Here is a 16,919-nt window from a genome sequence, read left to right on the forward strand (position 1 = left end):
GTATGGTTTATTCCCTCTTTTGAAAACAAAAAAGCCCGAAATGGTGTTGGAGCAAAAGAGCATAAATATGTGCGTATATAAAATCATATACATTTTTACAAACATACATATGTGCATGTAAGACAGGTGAATCGCCGCAGTGGAAATTTCTGCTAGTTTCTGAGGGAAATTACTTGTATACTGGTCGCTTTAAGACTAGTTCTAATAAAACTATGTATACTGAGTTGGTAAAAAAGTATACATTAACTTGGATTAAATTAGAAATCAACAGAAATACACATACACTTTTGCTTTTGTTTATTGTAATTGAATATTGCTAGCCATACATACATATGTATATTTATGTAACCGTGTTAAATGCTTTTGCTTTCTTTCTAATTAGAGTCTAATTGGCTTAAGAAAATATCGACTTAAGGATTTTCGCATTTATAAGAAAGAGTAATATTCTCAAATGATCGAGTACCTAATTCAAATTAAATAAGAATGCAGTAGAAGTTAATACCGTCTAATAATATGTACTGGGTTCGAAACTCAACATTATTTTAATTTACATAAAATTATAAAATTTTCTTGGGAGTAATAAAAACTTTTTTGGCGCTTTTCGAATATTACTCCAGTTAATCTACCAACATTATTATCGAAATCGTGTATTTTACATGTGAGAGCCTGTAAAGTCAACGACACTGAAATCGGCAAAAACTTCAAAGTTTGTTTAACAAATTAACATAGGATTGGCAATATGCTACTCGTTGACCCCAATAACAGCCAAACATTTTTTATGTAATTTAGCTATTTTTGCGCAAATTTATTTCGTTTAGCCAACAATATAAATATGTATGAGGATGCGTTTGTATTTTACACAAAAATATACATTAGTGTTTCTATTTTGAGTACGAATTTCGAACTCTGACCCATTCAGATGTATGTGTGTGTATAAAGGTATTGTTTTAATCTTTAAATTCTAATATTTCATCCTTCATCCTTTAATGCAAGCTTTTTAACTTTCTAATGTTCTTAAGTATGTGTGAATATCAGTAAGAGTCAAATGTGATCAGATAATACACATACATACATATGTATATAAAATGTGTTCTAAAACTTAATGCGCATTTTTGCACACAATAAATTTTTTAATGCAGTATAACTTTACCGGCAATATTTCTCTCACAATTTTTAAATATTTTTTTACCACAGTCATTTCTTAACTCCCACTATAAACCATGTTTGTGCGTTGGTATGGGGTTTTATTTATATTTTGAGCTGCTGTTTCCACGAAGTCGTCTTCATGGATAATGCAATACTTTTATTAGTTTACTCCTATGACTTACTGTTCGCAATTGAGAGTGAGTAAAACATGGATGTTTTATACACATGTGCATAAGCACACATACATCTATTTGTAGATACCACATGGATTCGTATATAGATAGGTATATGGGTGTACGAGTGCGCTTTTTCGCTAAGTGGAAGCAGTATGATGATTTAACAACAGATTTTGCCACGGTTTGGCAGTCGTTTGCGCGATCGCTTGGTTTCAGTTACGAATTGTCTCTGATACGCGAAGTTTGGCACGGTGCGCAATCGCAACCGTTGTAGTTTTTTGTTGGTGTGAAGGAAGTGAAGGAATTGCTAAATCATCTGGTTTTATGGTATGCGAAAAAATATAAATCTACATATTTGAGACAAACAAATGTTTGTCAATAAACTGTTGAAAAAATGAGTGGTGTTATGATAAATAACAGTAATATACGAAAATATAGTGTGGTGAAAGAAATACAATTGCATTATAATATTTTTTTTTTAACTGGAATATCAATTTAAAAACCCTTATTGCATTTTAGCGCATTGTTTTAAGGCTCTAATTCCTAGACTGATTGTAGATGGCAAAGCGCCGCTGGAACAAAAGACTTAAGACACAAACTGCATAGATACAAACATGTTATGAGCTAGTGATTTCGCATTTACTATGTGCTAGTGCTGGTGCTGCTATTTGTGCTTCGAATTACTGATTAACCAAAAATTACGTGCACATGTTGAAAAAGTGGAATAGCAAACATTACAAAATGTGTTAATTTTTCCATAAAAATGTGTAAGTGTGTGTTGCGGCAAGTTGCTGTTTCTTTTACAATGTTAGTGTTGCTAGCCACAAGCATACATACACATACCTACAAATGTGCGTTGAGCAAGTCAAATGAAACTGTATTATGTTCCACAATTATTGGATAAAAACTGTGCAAAAGCTAAATTTAATTATAAATATTAAAAAAAAAACATGCACTTACAATACTCTCACAAAGAATAATATCGGGTGATTTTTTAAGAGCTTGATAACTTTTAAAAAAAAAAAAAACGCATAAAAGAATAATATGACAACTTTTTGAAGATAATTTCATTTAAAATGTGGTTTCAACAAATACTTATCAACAAATTACAATTAAGGATATGTCATATTTGCATTCCATACAAATACATACACATATAAACTGTTATTTACATATTCTGGCAATTATATTCTGATTGTTGTCAACATTTCAGTTTCATATATGTATGTAATGCGTGTTAGTGTGGATGTGAGTACAGGATTTTACAGCTGTTTTGTCATTGAAGCTCTACAATGCTAACATTAATTGCCAAAAGGAAAAATCCATTTAACAACAGTTGTCTGTTCCATTCGCAATCATAGTAGCAAGTGAATGGACATTTATGTAGACTTGTATGTGTGCAAGTTTGTATATACCTATGTATATACCATATGTATGATGTTGGACTTCCTTATATGTCAGTTGGAGAGACCGAAAATGCATTGCAAATGTAAATAAATAAACAACAAGGGCGTATTCCAGGATAAACAGAATAAATAGTGCTTTTATTTTAGCACTTAATGTTATAACTGTATATGACTTCGTGACTTTATTTGGTAAAAATCAGCTTCTAACAAAATATCATGCTTTAATAAAAAATGGTTAACGAAATATTTAACTTGAAAAATGGCATCGGCAATGCAGCACTTTATCGCCTACAATGCCCAGTCTAAAATATTTAATTTGCAGTATTTCAAATAAACTTGCGTGCTTAATAATCTTCACTTTTACTTTCTGGAACCAATTATGCGGTTAAGAAGATTTATCAAAAATTTTGTGGAATTTTTTTTTTGCTAAATTTAATGCATTTTGGAATAAAAACTAAAATCGGTCACAGTTCAGAATATCCCAAATGTTCAGCAGAACCATAGTTTGTGAGTTTGCTCGTCATACTGAATTTATAACAAAAGAAGTATTATCAAATAATTTTGCTAAGCTTCTTAAAAAAAGGTATTGATGAAAATTATTATCTTAGGGGGAACAACTAATGAAATAATTCCAAAAAATCATTTTGTTATTGGTTTTCGCATATTTCGACAGCTTTAAATGTAACATAAGAAAATTTTAATTGAATATTTAAAATTTTTTGAGTTACAGCTTTCTAAAGTTTATCCACTCAGTTCAATAAGCTCAGTCAGTTTATCTTTAAACTCGTCTTTTTTTTCAAAACTACTTCTTTAAAATTGGCTCTCAATCGCTTTGAATTATTGTTCTTTTTATTCGATATACATACATATACATATTTATCTGTACATTTTTTTGATCGTATAACAAATAAAATTAAGGAGAGCCCGCAATTATCAGACTATTGAGCAAAATTCAATATTTGTTTTTTTCAAAATCTACCATTTTATTAAATTTCTATTATTAACAACCGACAATGTATAGTTAAAACCTGGTACACAATTTTGTTTTTAATTTTTAAATTCGGAAATTACTGTAATTATTGAAGCAGTTCGTACCGTTTTTGGAAAGAGTCAATAACTTGCTAAAATTAAAGAATATTTTTTTTTTAATTATTTGCGTATATTGACTAATTGGGAAAAAATATATTAAAAAAAATTTTAAAACATATCACGCAATATTTTTTGTATCAAAAAAGCATTTTTTACTCGATTGCACTAGGATTGCATATGTAAACATATATTAACGGTTAAAACACTAAGAGAATTTCGTTCGTTATTATCTTTACTATTGGAACGCACCTTCAACAAAGCAACAATCTGGGTAGTCCAATGCTTCAAAGCACTTGTCTTCCACGACCATTGCCTTCCACCATACAGCAGCAGTCAGCAATCATTCACCACAACTACTTTGGCAATATCAATACGAACATTCGCTGCAACGGTAGCGCGCCACTAACCACAATCCACACTCTGCAACAGAGCCATATTGAGTAATATGCGAAACTCCATACGGTTGCTCAGCGTATTGTGACGTTGTTCATGCCACATAAGTACCATGCAGCCGACTCAACTATCAGTTCCACATACGAGTCGAGCACAATTTTACCAATCCTATCTCAGTTGCCAAAGCAAACACGTTGCTTGCAATCCACTTTGTTTATATAACTTTGGTTTTTTCTTTGTTTATATGTTTTTTTATTGCGATTTTATTTGCATACTCATACCAGTAATCGCTTAAGAGGCGTTTTGGGGCATCAGTACAGGTAATAATAACGTTGCTAATTGTTGTTCTGGAAGCGTTTAGAAAAAGATTCACAAAATACAATAATTAAATAAATAAACCAGAAGATAATTTTTAAATTTGTCATACAACATTAACAATTGTTCAGCTGTCATTTGAATTATCGCATGTGAGGTGATTTTCGTTGCAATGACTGAGCGAATAACAATATACATACATACATATACCGATATGTATGATTTTGCAAAGATAATCCTTACGTGCATTCGTGTCATTCCATGTCAGTAAGTGGGAAATATGATTAATAATAACGACTGTGACGTATCTTAATCACTTTTTAACCAAACATGTGCCTGCGGCCCACCTAGAAAAAGTGAATATCGTAAAATTTGAATACTTAGATTGATTTGCGTACGCTCAACAATTCAATGCAATCTGATGAGAAATTATTAAACACGCATTTAAATATTTTTGTTGTTGTTTATTAGTTGTAGTTTCCTTCGTAATTGCAGCTACACAAGCACACTCGAGCTAACTGACCTTGGAGTATGTGTGCTGATGTGTTTTGGAGGCATACTACACACCTTTTTCATACGTTCGATCGTACAAAATTACATAGCACAAATGTATGTATGTACACATGTATGTACGTATAGTAAAAGCAGCGCATCTTTTGATTTGACCCTTATTTTTTGAAACACAGAGTTTAGTAAAAATTAAAACTTTTTAAGTCGAATGACAGCTCTCGTGCAATTATAGATACGTAAGAGAGATGTTATTGTGTGTAAAATAATCCCTTAGTTTCTCATAAAATACATTATACGTTGTAAGATCATAATCAAGGGAAAGGGAAAGGGAAAGGGAAACTTATGAATTAGAGCTTCTGACTCAATATGAGTCTAGCTTTGAAACGATAATGACTATTTTTTTTTAAAACATATGTACATTAATTTTATTTCTGGTATACCATATATCAAAAATGTTAAAAGTCTTTTCTATATCACCGAGGTTGTCAACTTTATCACCATAAATTTCCCATGGGCTTAGCAGATACCGGTCGAAGACTAAGGCTGAAACTTCTCAGTAGTCTTACCTTCGGCAAACCAGAAGACATGGCCGACATTACCCGTCTTAAGAAGTTTTTGGGAGGTTCAAAGCGCTTCGACGATTTGTAATCGTCTTATGATCCAGTATACAGGAGTTTTTTGGATACCACAACGGATCAGCGTTCTATAGCTGTCCAACTGGGATCCCTGTTCTGATCGACCTCTGAATCTAGCCTAACCTATATCTGAATAAATGACAGTAGTAGAAATTTGGAAACAATGAAAATAAAAAAAAATCATATTTCATTCAATTCATTTGTAGCCGTTAACAATTATCTGTTCAGTTAAGTTCTAAGTTAAAAAAAGTTCTTTATCGGAAGAAGGAGTTTTGGTTGAGTTTATCAAAACTTAACTGACTGATGGCTGCTAACCAGATATTGACAAAACGACCCTAAATTATTCTACATAAACGCACGGTATGCGTTTGATTCTTGTGTTGACCAACATCAAAATTTTTAAATAGCGGCCGGCTCTACAAAATACGACAGTTTAAAATAAATTGTAAGTCTCATCAAATTGGACTGTAAGCTCAACCGATTCGTTCCGATGAAGTCGAATTTTTTCAAAAAGATTACCGTAAACAGATCTCTTTGGACTCTTTTGGACGTCCTTGTTTGTGCGAATTCCGACTCTAGATTCATGGAGTGCATTATAACTGCCGATGAGATATGGGTTTATGAATATGACATGCAAACAAGTCAACAATCATCGAAGTGGGAGAAAAAATTAGTCGAAACCAAAAAAACACGCCAAATCCGCTCAAAAATCAAGGTAATGCTAAATGATTTTTTTTTTGATATTCGTGATATGGAGCATCAAGATTTGTTTACGGAAATACAGACGATCAATAAAGAGTTCTTTTTGTATTCCGTATTGAGGCGTTTGCGTGAAAACATCAGTCGAAAACGGCCGGAATTGTGGAGGAACAATTAATGGATTATACCACGATTGTGGATTTTAAGCCAAAAACGCAATGAATATCACCGTATTCACCAGGTTTGGCTCCATGTGATTTTTTCTTGTTCCCCAAACAGAAACAGAATCCGTGGAACCCGTTGTCAGTCACTGAAAGCGCTGATGAATATCCCAAAAAGTGCTTATGAAAAGTGTTTCGAGGACTGGAAAAATCGTTGACATAAGTGTATTACATCTGGTGGGGATTACTTTGTAGAGGCGACAAAATAAATTTTGATAAATAATTAACTATTTTGCGTTTTATTTACAACCAGGTATTTTTTGTCACAATGTGTGTACATTTGTGTAACAAAGTACGATGTTGGAAACCCCCAATTCAGTGCAAATACAAATATTAACCCAAATATTTGCTTAAATGCATTTTTTAACTATAACTACATAGTATGCATTATATATGTATTTGTACGTATGTATATATATATACATATGTACAAACATACATTTTTTTACGATTTAAGCCATTATTTACTTAATTACTATTTTAACTAAAATCAAGTTGAGTAATTTTCATGCCTAGGCCCCCTAGCAAACACCATTCCAATTTTTCACTTTTTGTTTACAAAAGCAAAAACACACACTATGCACAAAAACTCTCTACGAACGGTGTTACAACAAACGCAATAGAACTAATACATTAACCTCCAAGAAAATGAAGTAATCAAAGAGAAGTAAACCGAAACCGAAAAGCGAATGTAAATGAATATTTGAACGTAAATATTCACTTACAAAGTCAAACACTTCGTTTATTTATGAATGCATGTGCATATGTTTGTATGCATACATATAGATATGTATATGTATATGCACATAGGAAATATGCGAAAAGACGGCCGACTGCCTTTGGTGCGTCGTTTAATGTAAAAGAGAGTTACGAGGTCAGCTTACAAACAAAAAAAAACGAGTTTAACCACGAAGAGACGCAGACTGCAAAAGCAATTAACCCATAAGAGACTGCGGTATTGCATGGCATTCAATAACATGCAGGTATTACAAAAATTCGTTGTAATAAAACTAAAATAAGCAACCAGCGTGTACACATATACTATATTTAAAAAATTAAAGGGTATCATAAGTCTCAAAATGTAATACGCATGCGCATCTACATATATAGTACATCCACATGTGGATGCATCGCAACAGGTAAATGGACTGGATGGTCTGAAGTAAAAAATCCAAGGTTGGCAGCAGGTTTGTAATATCAGCAATGCGCTGCCGTGCCGGCTCCACCATTGAGTTTTATGCAATACTATGAAATGTCGAAAATGTACCGAGACCACGACGCAGCCGAGTGAGCGTAGTTTGGCGCGTTGGAGCTACCATTGTGTACACCAGCTGACAGAGAGCAACAGCGATTGGTAAAACCAGAAGCAGTTTATTAGCGCTACAGTTTTTTGTTGATTTTGTCATTTAGACAAGCGACCGCTTTATAAGAGTGCAAAATAAATAGCCAAAGACAAACTCACAATTTCCACTTAACGATCTTCTGGCTGAGCGTGCATATATACTATATATGTATGTCGCTAGGTATTTGTGCACATACATAAGTATCTATCCATGACACTAATTATTTTATATGAACATAAGAACTGCTATGAAACTGACACACATGCACACATGCAAATGTACATATGTAAATATGTGCAACAAAACCTGAAGAAACAAATTTTAATTGATGAGCGGAAAATTAATGCCAGTGTCGAATTTGTTTTGGTTTATAAAATAGCTAGCTATTAACTTAAGGTATATACCATACGTAGATAAATGCATATAATAAATTGTTTATTGTTATTTACCGTTATTACTTGAATCAAAGTCATAGTTTAATAACTATCTCGAACTTTCTTAACTGCCAAATTTTTTAGTAGTTAAAATAAAAAAAACAGGCTTGCAAACAATTCCAAGAAATCTCCGAGAGCCAACTTACCTAAGAAAACAAAATTGGCGATTACTCTTACTATAAGATCTACAAGAAAATGTCCGATCACTATCTCGAAAATTGAGGGATTGGCAAACTTAATATACTCTCTTCAAGTTATACAAATTTTTACTGAAGCAATATATATTCCCATCAAAATTGTTTCGGAGTCTATGCTTATGAGATGCGTACTTTAAACATCATAAAAATTGTTTAATTCTATTTTCACTTGAACCGTATGTGTTTCCGTCGAAATCAACTCGATATACTCGAAAATAAATATATCTCAATATAAGAAATGTTACAAGCAATAATTAGGTGAACAAATCTATTTTAACATTGTATAATTTGGTTTTGTAAGATATACATAGACATACATATGAATTTTCACTAATATTGGCGATAAATCGTTAACTTATATGTTTGTTCAATAGAACATCAACTGGAATCCGCCTACGAGCAATAAATTTCCTGCTGAAAGAAAAAGTTCTAAATGAATTATTTTCAATAGCGTCATATAACCCCATATAGGTACGCTGTTCGTCTATATGTATAAGTTAGCAAAAATTTACAAATGCACTTTAATTAAGTGTTTAAACTAATGAAATGCTGCACGTACGTCTGTTAAAAATTTATTAAACAAATTATATGTACTTCCGAGAGGCATTTACCCACTTATGTATGTATATACAACAGTATTAGCACTAACTTGCACATACATATAAATATACACATATATACACATATATAATATGTTTATATTTATTACATAACAATTTGACGGATATAGGTACGCACAGAATGAGCGATTCCTCGAATGAACGCATTTGGAATATTAATTATTGAAGAATAAAAAGAACAGAAACCACGTAGGATATATTTGCGTATGTGGATGTGTGTAAATAAATCTATCTTTCATCTATGTATATGTTTTTATTATTTGTTCTAAAACTCAATTGCACTATTTGCGCTTATAATATTGCAAAATAATATTCATGAGCAAAAATAGTTAGGCAACGACCAAATATTTGTTGATTATATTATCTGTTTAAAGTTGAATTTCTATTCTGAATGAGACAATATTAAATTTTGTAAATGCATTCAAATACACCCTTACTAATAGACAATAACAATAGATAATCGAACTTTAACGATGAATTATTATGAAAAAAGTAACGATAGGCCAAAATTTAGCGCGTCGATTAGAACTTAGATACGATTGCAAATTTTTACAAGTAAAGAAGGGCTAATTTAAGGTGCAACTGAACATTTTATACTTTTGCAACTTGTAAGAGTCAAGGCTATAAAAATACCTTAAGGTGCAAACCGTCAATTAGAAGATCGGAATCCAAGTAATTATATAGTATACAGTTGAACTTCTTTAACTCGAATCACCATAATCCACAAAAAAACTTTGAGTTATGGAAAGAAAATTGTATGAAATTTTACTTCTATTGGCAAATCAAAAATTCGAGTTATGGGGAACTTTGAGATTCATACACTCACCGACTTATTCGATAAAAGGTTTGTTGGAAAAACGAAAATCATTACACATGTAAAGTATATGAGAGTTCTAGATTATATCGATCCGATTTGACCAATTTTTGCCTAAACTATAATACATATCATTAATATGCAACATACTAATATAATCTTCTCGTTGGATTTGAACATTTTTTGGTCACAAGGTGGAATACTCTAAAGAGATTATTCGCGCAGAATTGTATCCCGTTATATTAATTTCTTCTTGATTTGTATACCGGAAAGTGAAAGAATCAAATAAAATTTAAAATTGAGTTATATGGGACGAAGGCGTGGTTGCAATCCAATTTTGCCCATTTTAGCACTTTGGAACAATGTTATGTATCGAATTTGGTTGAAATCGGTTGAGCAGGTCTTAAGAAATGTGGGTGCCACGCCTATTTACATTGTACATTTTTTACACCAGCTTCTTTAAAGCTCTTACATACCATCTCAATGGTGAAATTCAATATCTCTGACGTATTTGTTATTGATTTATCGCATTTTAAGTAGTTCTTAACAGTACCGTTATATGTAAAGTGGGCAGAGTTATCATCTGATTTCATACATTTTCACTTTATTAGTAATAGTTCTTATAAAAATTGTCTTACATGAATTTTGCTACTGTAGCTGTATTAGTCTAGGATATATGTACATTAAACCTATTAGAGAGCCCCAGATGCCCCTTGCTACTGCAATCCTCCGTGCCAAATTACATTTCTATATCTTATTTTAGTGCTTAGTTATGGCACTTTATAGGTTTTTCTTTGATAGTGTTTTGTGGACGTACCAGTGGGCCGATTACGCCCATCTACGAACTGCTTCTTAAAACCGAAAATCGATTGAGTAATATATTGTAGTATATTGATTGACCTTAAAATATTGATGGTAGTAAATAACAGCATACTGTGTGATGTAGTAGATGTGTAAATTAACCGTTGGGACGGTTATTCCCGTTCTCTGCGATTAAGATGACTTTAAATAATTACGTGTCTTAATAAAGAAAAGCTATCAAAATACTTATTGATATTTATAATAAAAGCATTTTTTTGCTTTACTTAATTGACTACGATTTCACAAATGTAAATATGTATATGTATGAATATACGTAGGGAATAAATATACGTTTTTATTTCATTATGTAATGAGTCGTGAGCACTGGCAGCTATGATATATGCAAATAGATATACATGTATATGTATGTATGTAGATCTATCTATCTATAGGCTATAATGGCGTAAGCGGTGTCTACGCCAATTAAGAAGAAGAAGATGTAGATCTCTGTATCTACGCTATGTACATACATACATATGTATACTTCCTACGACTTATCGGCTTTCATCATTTCATTTGTATGTTATTTTTTCCAGTTTGTACACGGTCTGAATAATTTATGCCGTCCATGATTCTAAAGCCAGTGTGAACACCACTTAAACGTCAACGTCTCCAGCAGCATACCAACATCAGATCACAGCCACGTCCACATTTATATATCCACAGGTTTTTTTTATAGTACTCATACATATAATTGGCTCACACTGGTCCGAAAAGAATATTTCCAGCGAGTCATCTATATGTACGAGTATAAGTTAGCATAAACCGAATTTAGCAATTTAGCGAATATAGATACAAATAAGCGATAAATTCCTTCAATATGGCGGCCGTAGAGGTACGCAACGGATACAAATACTATGGCAGTAAATCAAATCCCAAAATTATTCTCAATTACTTGAATATGAATGTAATGCGCGGTTCAATGTGAGTACGATTAACTTACTTCAATCACCCTACTGAGTGTGTACGGCTTTGTTTATTTGTATGCATTTCCTTGTTTTTTTTATGATTCACAGATATGGTCTTCTTGGTGCTTCAGGCTGCGGCAAAACTACGCTACTCTCCTGTTTAGTCGGCCAGCGTCAGCTTAATAGCGGTGAAGTCACAGTTCTGGGCATGAAGCCTGGCCAACCGGGCAGTGGCATTCCAGGTGCACGTATTGGCTATATGCCGCAGGTGAGTATCATACTAAGACTCCAATGTTTTCCTTTAAAGTTGGCAAAGATTTCATGTACATATGTACATATCCCCTAACCTATTAAACCAATTTACCTAGCACAAATATTATAAGAATTCTTACTGACAGCGTAAAAATGGATGAAATTGCATGATAACCCTACTCACTCCTCATATAACGGTACTGTTAAAAACTACTTAAAAGGCGATAAATCAATAACTAAATATGCCCTAGACATTAAATTTCAAACTGTACAAGCCCCTTGGTACCGAATATTTATACCCCAGTGCTTATAGTAGTACTTTTTACTACAAATATCGGCCAAAGTGTAAGATATATGTATATAGAATTGAATTTCCGATAGAATCCTTTCCTGTTAGTAGTATGTATGTGTACTACAAATGGGTTGAATCGAGTCAATACTTGCTCCCATATACCTAATATAAAGACTTTCGAACTTCCGAGAAACTTTATACCGCATATATCCGCCAATATGTGAGTCATCTTGTGTGTAAGTGTGTTTTCTTTTAACACACATTTGTGTTTATAATGAATAAAATCGGGTAAAAACTCGTCTAGACCCCATATAACTAACATGTACATACTTCAATGTACTTTCCTGGCTTTAATCCTTCCTTGCAAGTTGCAAGAGCATAAAATGTTCGGTTATACCCGAACTTAGCCTTCCTTACTTGTTTTATAATTAGTTTATGTACACAAATTTGTTTATATGTTTATTAAATAGGAAATCGCTCTTGTCGATGAGATGACGGTAAAAGAGACTATCTTCTATTTTGGCCGCATTTATGGTTTGAAGGAAGAACAGATTCGGGAGAAATTCAAAATATTACGTTCACTGTTGCAACTACCACCACCAAGGCAGCTTGTGAAGAATTGCAGCGGTGGCCAACAGCGACGAGTCTCATTCGCATGCGCCATGATACACGAACCAGAATTATTGATTCTAGACGAACCGACAGTGGGTTTAGATCCCATGCTACGGGAAAAGTAAGTATTCAAGTGAGATATTTCGTCACTGGGTACATAGCTATAATAATTTATATTCAAATATAAGTAGTCGATAAAGAAACTCTGAAAAAACACGCCCACTAAATACCGCTAAATGTATAAATATAAAATGATTTAATTGTATATTGAAATAAGCTATAAATTTAGTACAAAATATGCGGTTTAAATTTGTCTAAAAGTCTAATATGCATATCTCTCTAATTTTAAAAATTTCGAAAGTACATAATATTCGCCTAAACCTAAATTTACCTCTTCCTTACATTTTTCTAATAAAACTTCGTTTTTTACACCAGAATATGGGACTTCCTTGTGGAAAGCACTAGGAATAGCAAAATGGCTGTGATCATTACTACACATTATATAGAAGAGGCCAAAAAAGCCAATTGCGTAAGTTTATATAAATCTTTAACAATATAGATATATTATATATAGTATAAATAAATTTCGTTTTAGATCGGATTAATGCGAAATGGTGTACTATTGGCGGAAGATACTCCAATAAATATAATGATAAAATTTGAGTGCAACTCTATTGAGGATGCCTTTCTAATATTGAGCCAAAAACAAGGTGACTCCGACGTAGTGCAGCCCAACACGATTAACACATCCCAGCCACCTGCAATTATGCATTCTGTGGAAGTAATCGACGCAACCTCTCCAGAACCCAACGACATGTGCAAAAAGCTTCCATTGGTCGATGAAAACGACAACAAAACGCAACGAACTGATCAAGGGGGCCATTGTAGAGAGCAAGAAACCGAGAATAGAAAGCGAATATTTTTCACGACGCGCGGCCGCATTAAAGCATTGATGACAAAAAATTTTGTTCAACTTTTCCGACAGCCATCGTAAGTGGAAAGAACGTACATATGTATATGTATTATTCTTAATTACTATTTAAGAAGTTTGATTTTTAATTCTAATTTTATGTGCCATTTTCAGTGGAATAATATTTATGCTGCTCTTCCCACTAATCCAGCTCACCTGCTTTTATTTAGCCATAGGCAAAACACCAACAAATCTAAAACTCGGTATCGTCAGTGGTGAAGTAAATGATTATGCCACATGTTTTGATCACAATTTAAGGACGGTTTTTAATCACAATGACACGTGCGAATTTAAAAAGATATCGTGTCGTTATATAACCGAGTTGGGTGATGACATCGCTGAGAGAGTATGTATTTATCTACATATATTTTTTATTAAACTTCAAACAAAAGTTGGAAAAATTAGCTAAATATGCAAATAGTATTTTCAAAAATAAAAAGCAATTAACAAACGTACAAATACATATATCAATATTTGCTCAGGTATACTACAAAACAGAGGAAGAAGCTTATAATGCAGCCAAGCGCACTGAAGTCCTCGGTTATATCATGTTCCCCAGCAATTTTTCCGAATCAATGAGAGTGAGAATGGAGGAGGGACGTTACGCGGATGACGGCGCAGTGGAAAACTCCGTGCTTAGTGTACACATTGATATGACAGGTAAATAGGTGTCAGCAGACGCAAATTTGTTAACTCTTCTACATATGTATGTATGATATAAAAAATTGCCAAAGCTTCATATTCAGTTAACTTAAGTTTATAAAGAAAATTAGTTTACAAACAATGGATGCTCTTCTCAAAATATTATTTTTGAATTATTATTTACATCTTTGTTCACACTATTTTGACAACCTTACTATGCCTAATAAATAATTCCTAATTTTTTGCTTTAATTTATTAAATTCTTTTACCATATGAAAGATCAACAAATTGGATACTTTATTGAACGCAAATTACGTGATAGTTTTGGTCTTTTTGTCAAAAACGTGTTAGCTGATTGTAATCTACCAGCGGGCTTGGGAAATATTCCTATACAATTTCAGGAACCCGTTTACGGTTCTTTTGATATTGAATTTCAGCAATATGTGGCGCCTGGTGTTGTCATGACGTAAGTCTCTCAGCTTTATTTGTCAAATCGAATGAAACTTTTCGGTTCAACATTATATTACTATGATTGCCAATCATATATAAATTTCTTTGAATGGTCAGCATGGTGTTCTTTTTGGCTACATTGATGACAGCCGCCGTCTTCATTTCGGAGCGTATGGACGGTGTGTGGGATCGCACACTGGTGGCTGGAGTATCCGCCATGGAAATGCTGTGGGCGCATCTACTCACACAGCTCATTATAATGGCATTCCAATCTTTTGAGGTTATAATGTATATTGGATTGGTATTTGACACTTACAACAAAGGTGATACAGCAACACTAATTGGTCTATTAACAATGACAGCCTTTTGTGGAATGCTTTTCGGTAAGCAAACCCCACTAATATTATGTTGTTATAAATTTTGTAATATTTTAAAATGAAAATTTACTATAAAAAGGTTTGCTCATATCGGTGTATTGTAAATCGCACACAGAAGCGAATTTCGTGGCCACTGGTGCATTTTATCCAATGATAATTCTTTGTGGTGAGTACTAGAATATTTACCTACTCCTACGCATACATATGTATATACATATACATAATTTTAATTAATTTCAATATCAAGGATTGCTATGGCCACTGGAAGGAATGCCGAAATCTCTACAAGACATTGTTTTATTCTTTCCGTTTACGATCCCATCTATATCAGCACGAAACATTATAGAGAAAGGCTGGTCAATTACAAATTGGCAAGTGTACAATGGATTCATAGTAATGTCAGTATGGATAGTTATATTCTTTACACTCTGTATGGTGGGCCTTAAACGTAAAGCTTAATCCGATCTGGAATCTGGCGCCAAAGAAGAAGTTGTAGTATTAAATTTTAAATATGTATATACGTGTATAGAAATAGGTAAAAATAAAGCAGATGTTACAAGTACACATACAAAGTTATTGGTAAAAATTCTAATTTTAGCAAAAATGGCTTATCCTAAAATTGCGAACCGAACATTACGTAGCACGCCATACGCTTGCAAATTTAAAATACATATACATATGTAAATTCCTAAATCAATCATCTAAATTGTTATCCTGCATGCACATTCACTAATTTTCATTATGAACATAAGTTTTCTCCTTGTTAAAGAATTTATAATATTTTTGTAATATGTTAGCTACAATGCATGTGGTAGGAGATATACAGATATATGTATATATATGTATGTAGTATAGACATAATCGCATAGAATTAACAACAAATGTTTATGTATTTATGTACTTATGTAAGAAAAAAGTGTAAATACTTATTGGACGTAAACGAGCAAATATTGAATAAATATTATTTTGCATAAAGAAAGTCTTTATTATCGCAACAGTCTCGTTATTTTATTTGCAATGAAAGATACATTATTCAACTTAAAGTACGTACTTACAGATCCTCATATGTTGTATGTTTCTCCCTATATGTACTTCATACAAGCCTCATTTTAATCTCGTTAAAATTAAATTATTTTTTTTTAAATATACAAAAATTTAATAAAAATACTTTTATTATAATTATTCTAAATGTATGGAAATGAAAATTGCGGTTCCATATCGGATGTGACATTTCAACTATTTCAGAGTCTCGAATTTAGTGAGATAAAATTTAATGGCGGTTACTCGAAATTGTTCGACAACCAAACTTACTAATAATTATAATATATAATTTATTAAAAGCTGTTGTTATTCTCTCACTCCGTTGATGATTTGAGAGGAGTTCTTCACATCTATTAACACTTAGCTCGCTTAGTTTTTCTCCGAAGTAAATTATTAAATTACTGAACCGATTTTAGTAAAATTTAACCTACTGTTACAACATTCATTTCGGGCAAAAGTAAATTCAAAACAGAAAATTAAAAAACAATATTCCCTCCTTAAAACTATGCGCGTGTT

The 16,919-nt window shown here is 32.6% G+C and overlaps 1 protein-coding gene across 2 annotated transcripts; it reads left to right on the forward strand.

Moving 5' to 3' along the window:
- The first annotated feature begins 1,507 nt into the window (after nucleotides 1-1,507).
- On the forward strand, nucleotides 1,508-16,357 carry LOC126757007 (ABC transporter G family member 20). 2 transcript variants are annotated; one of them, XM_050470558.1, is made up of 12 exons: nucleotides 1,508-1,649; nucleotides 11,396-11,783; nucleotides 11,876-12,035; nucleotides 12,782-13,044; nucleotides 13,359-13,452; nucleotides 13,519-13,913; nucleotides 14,008-14,239; nucleotides 14,376-14,553; nucleotides 14,815-15,001; nucleotides 15,103-15,368; nucleotides 15,442-15,528; nucleotides 15,610-16,357. In XM_050470558.1, the coding sequence occupies exons 2-12, from the start codon at nucleotides 11,680-11,682 to the stop codon at nucleotides 15,819-15,821; spliced, it is 2,178 nt and encodes a 725-aa protein (XP_050326515.1). In that variant the 5' UTR covers nucleotides 1,508-1,649; nucleotides 11,396-11,679; the 3' UTR covers nucleotides 15,822-16,357. The 2 variants fall into 2 exon arrangements, with proteins under 2 accessions (XP_050326515.1, XP_050326526.1); XM_050470569.1 differs by lacking the exon at nucleotides 1,508-1,649 and adding an exon at nucleotides 2,069-2,089.
- Nucleotides 16,358-16,919: the final 562 nt, after the last annotated feature.

This window comes from Bactrocera neohumeralis, chromosome 2 (assembly GCF_024586455.1).
Source record: "Bactrocera neohumeralis isolate Rockhampton chromosome 2, APGP_CSIRO_Bneo_wtdbg2-racon-allhic-juicebox.fasta_v2, whole genome shotgun sequence".
Classification (NCBI taxonomy): domain Eukaryota; kingdom Metazoa; phylum Arthropoda; class Insecta; order Diptera; family Tephritidae; genus Bactrocera; species Bactrocera neohumeralis.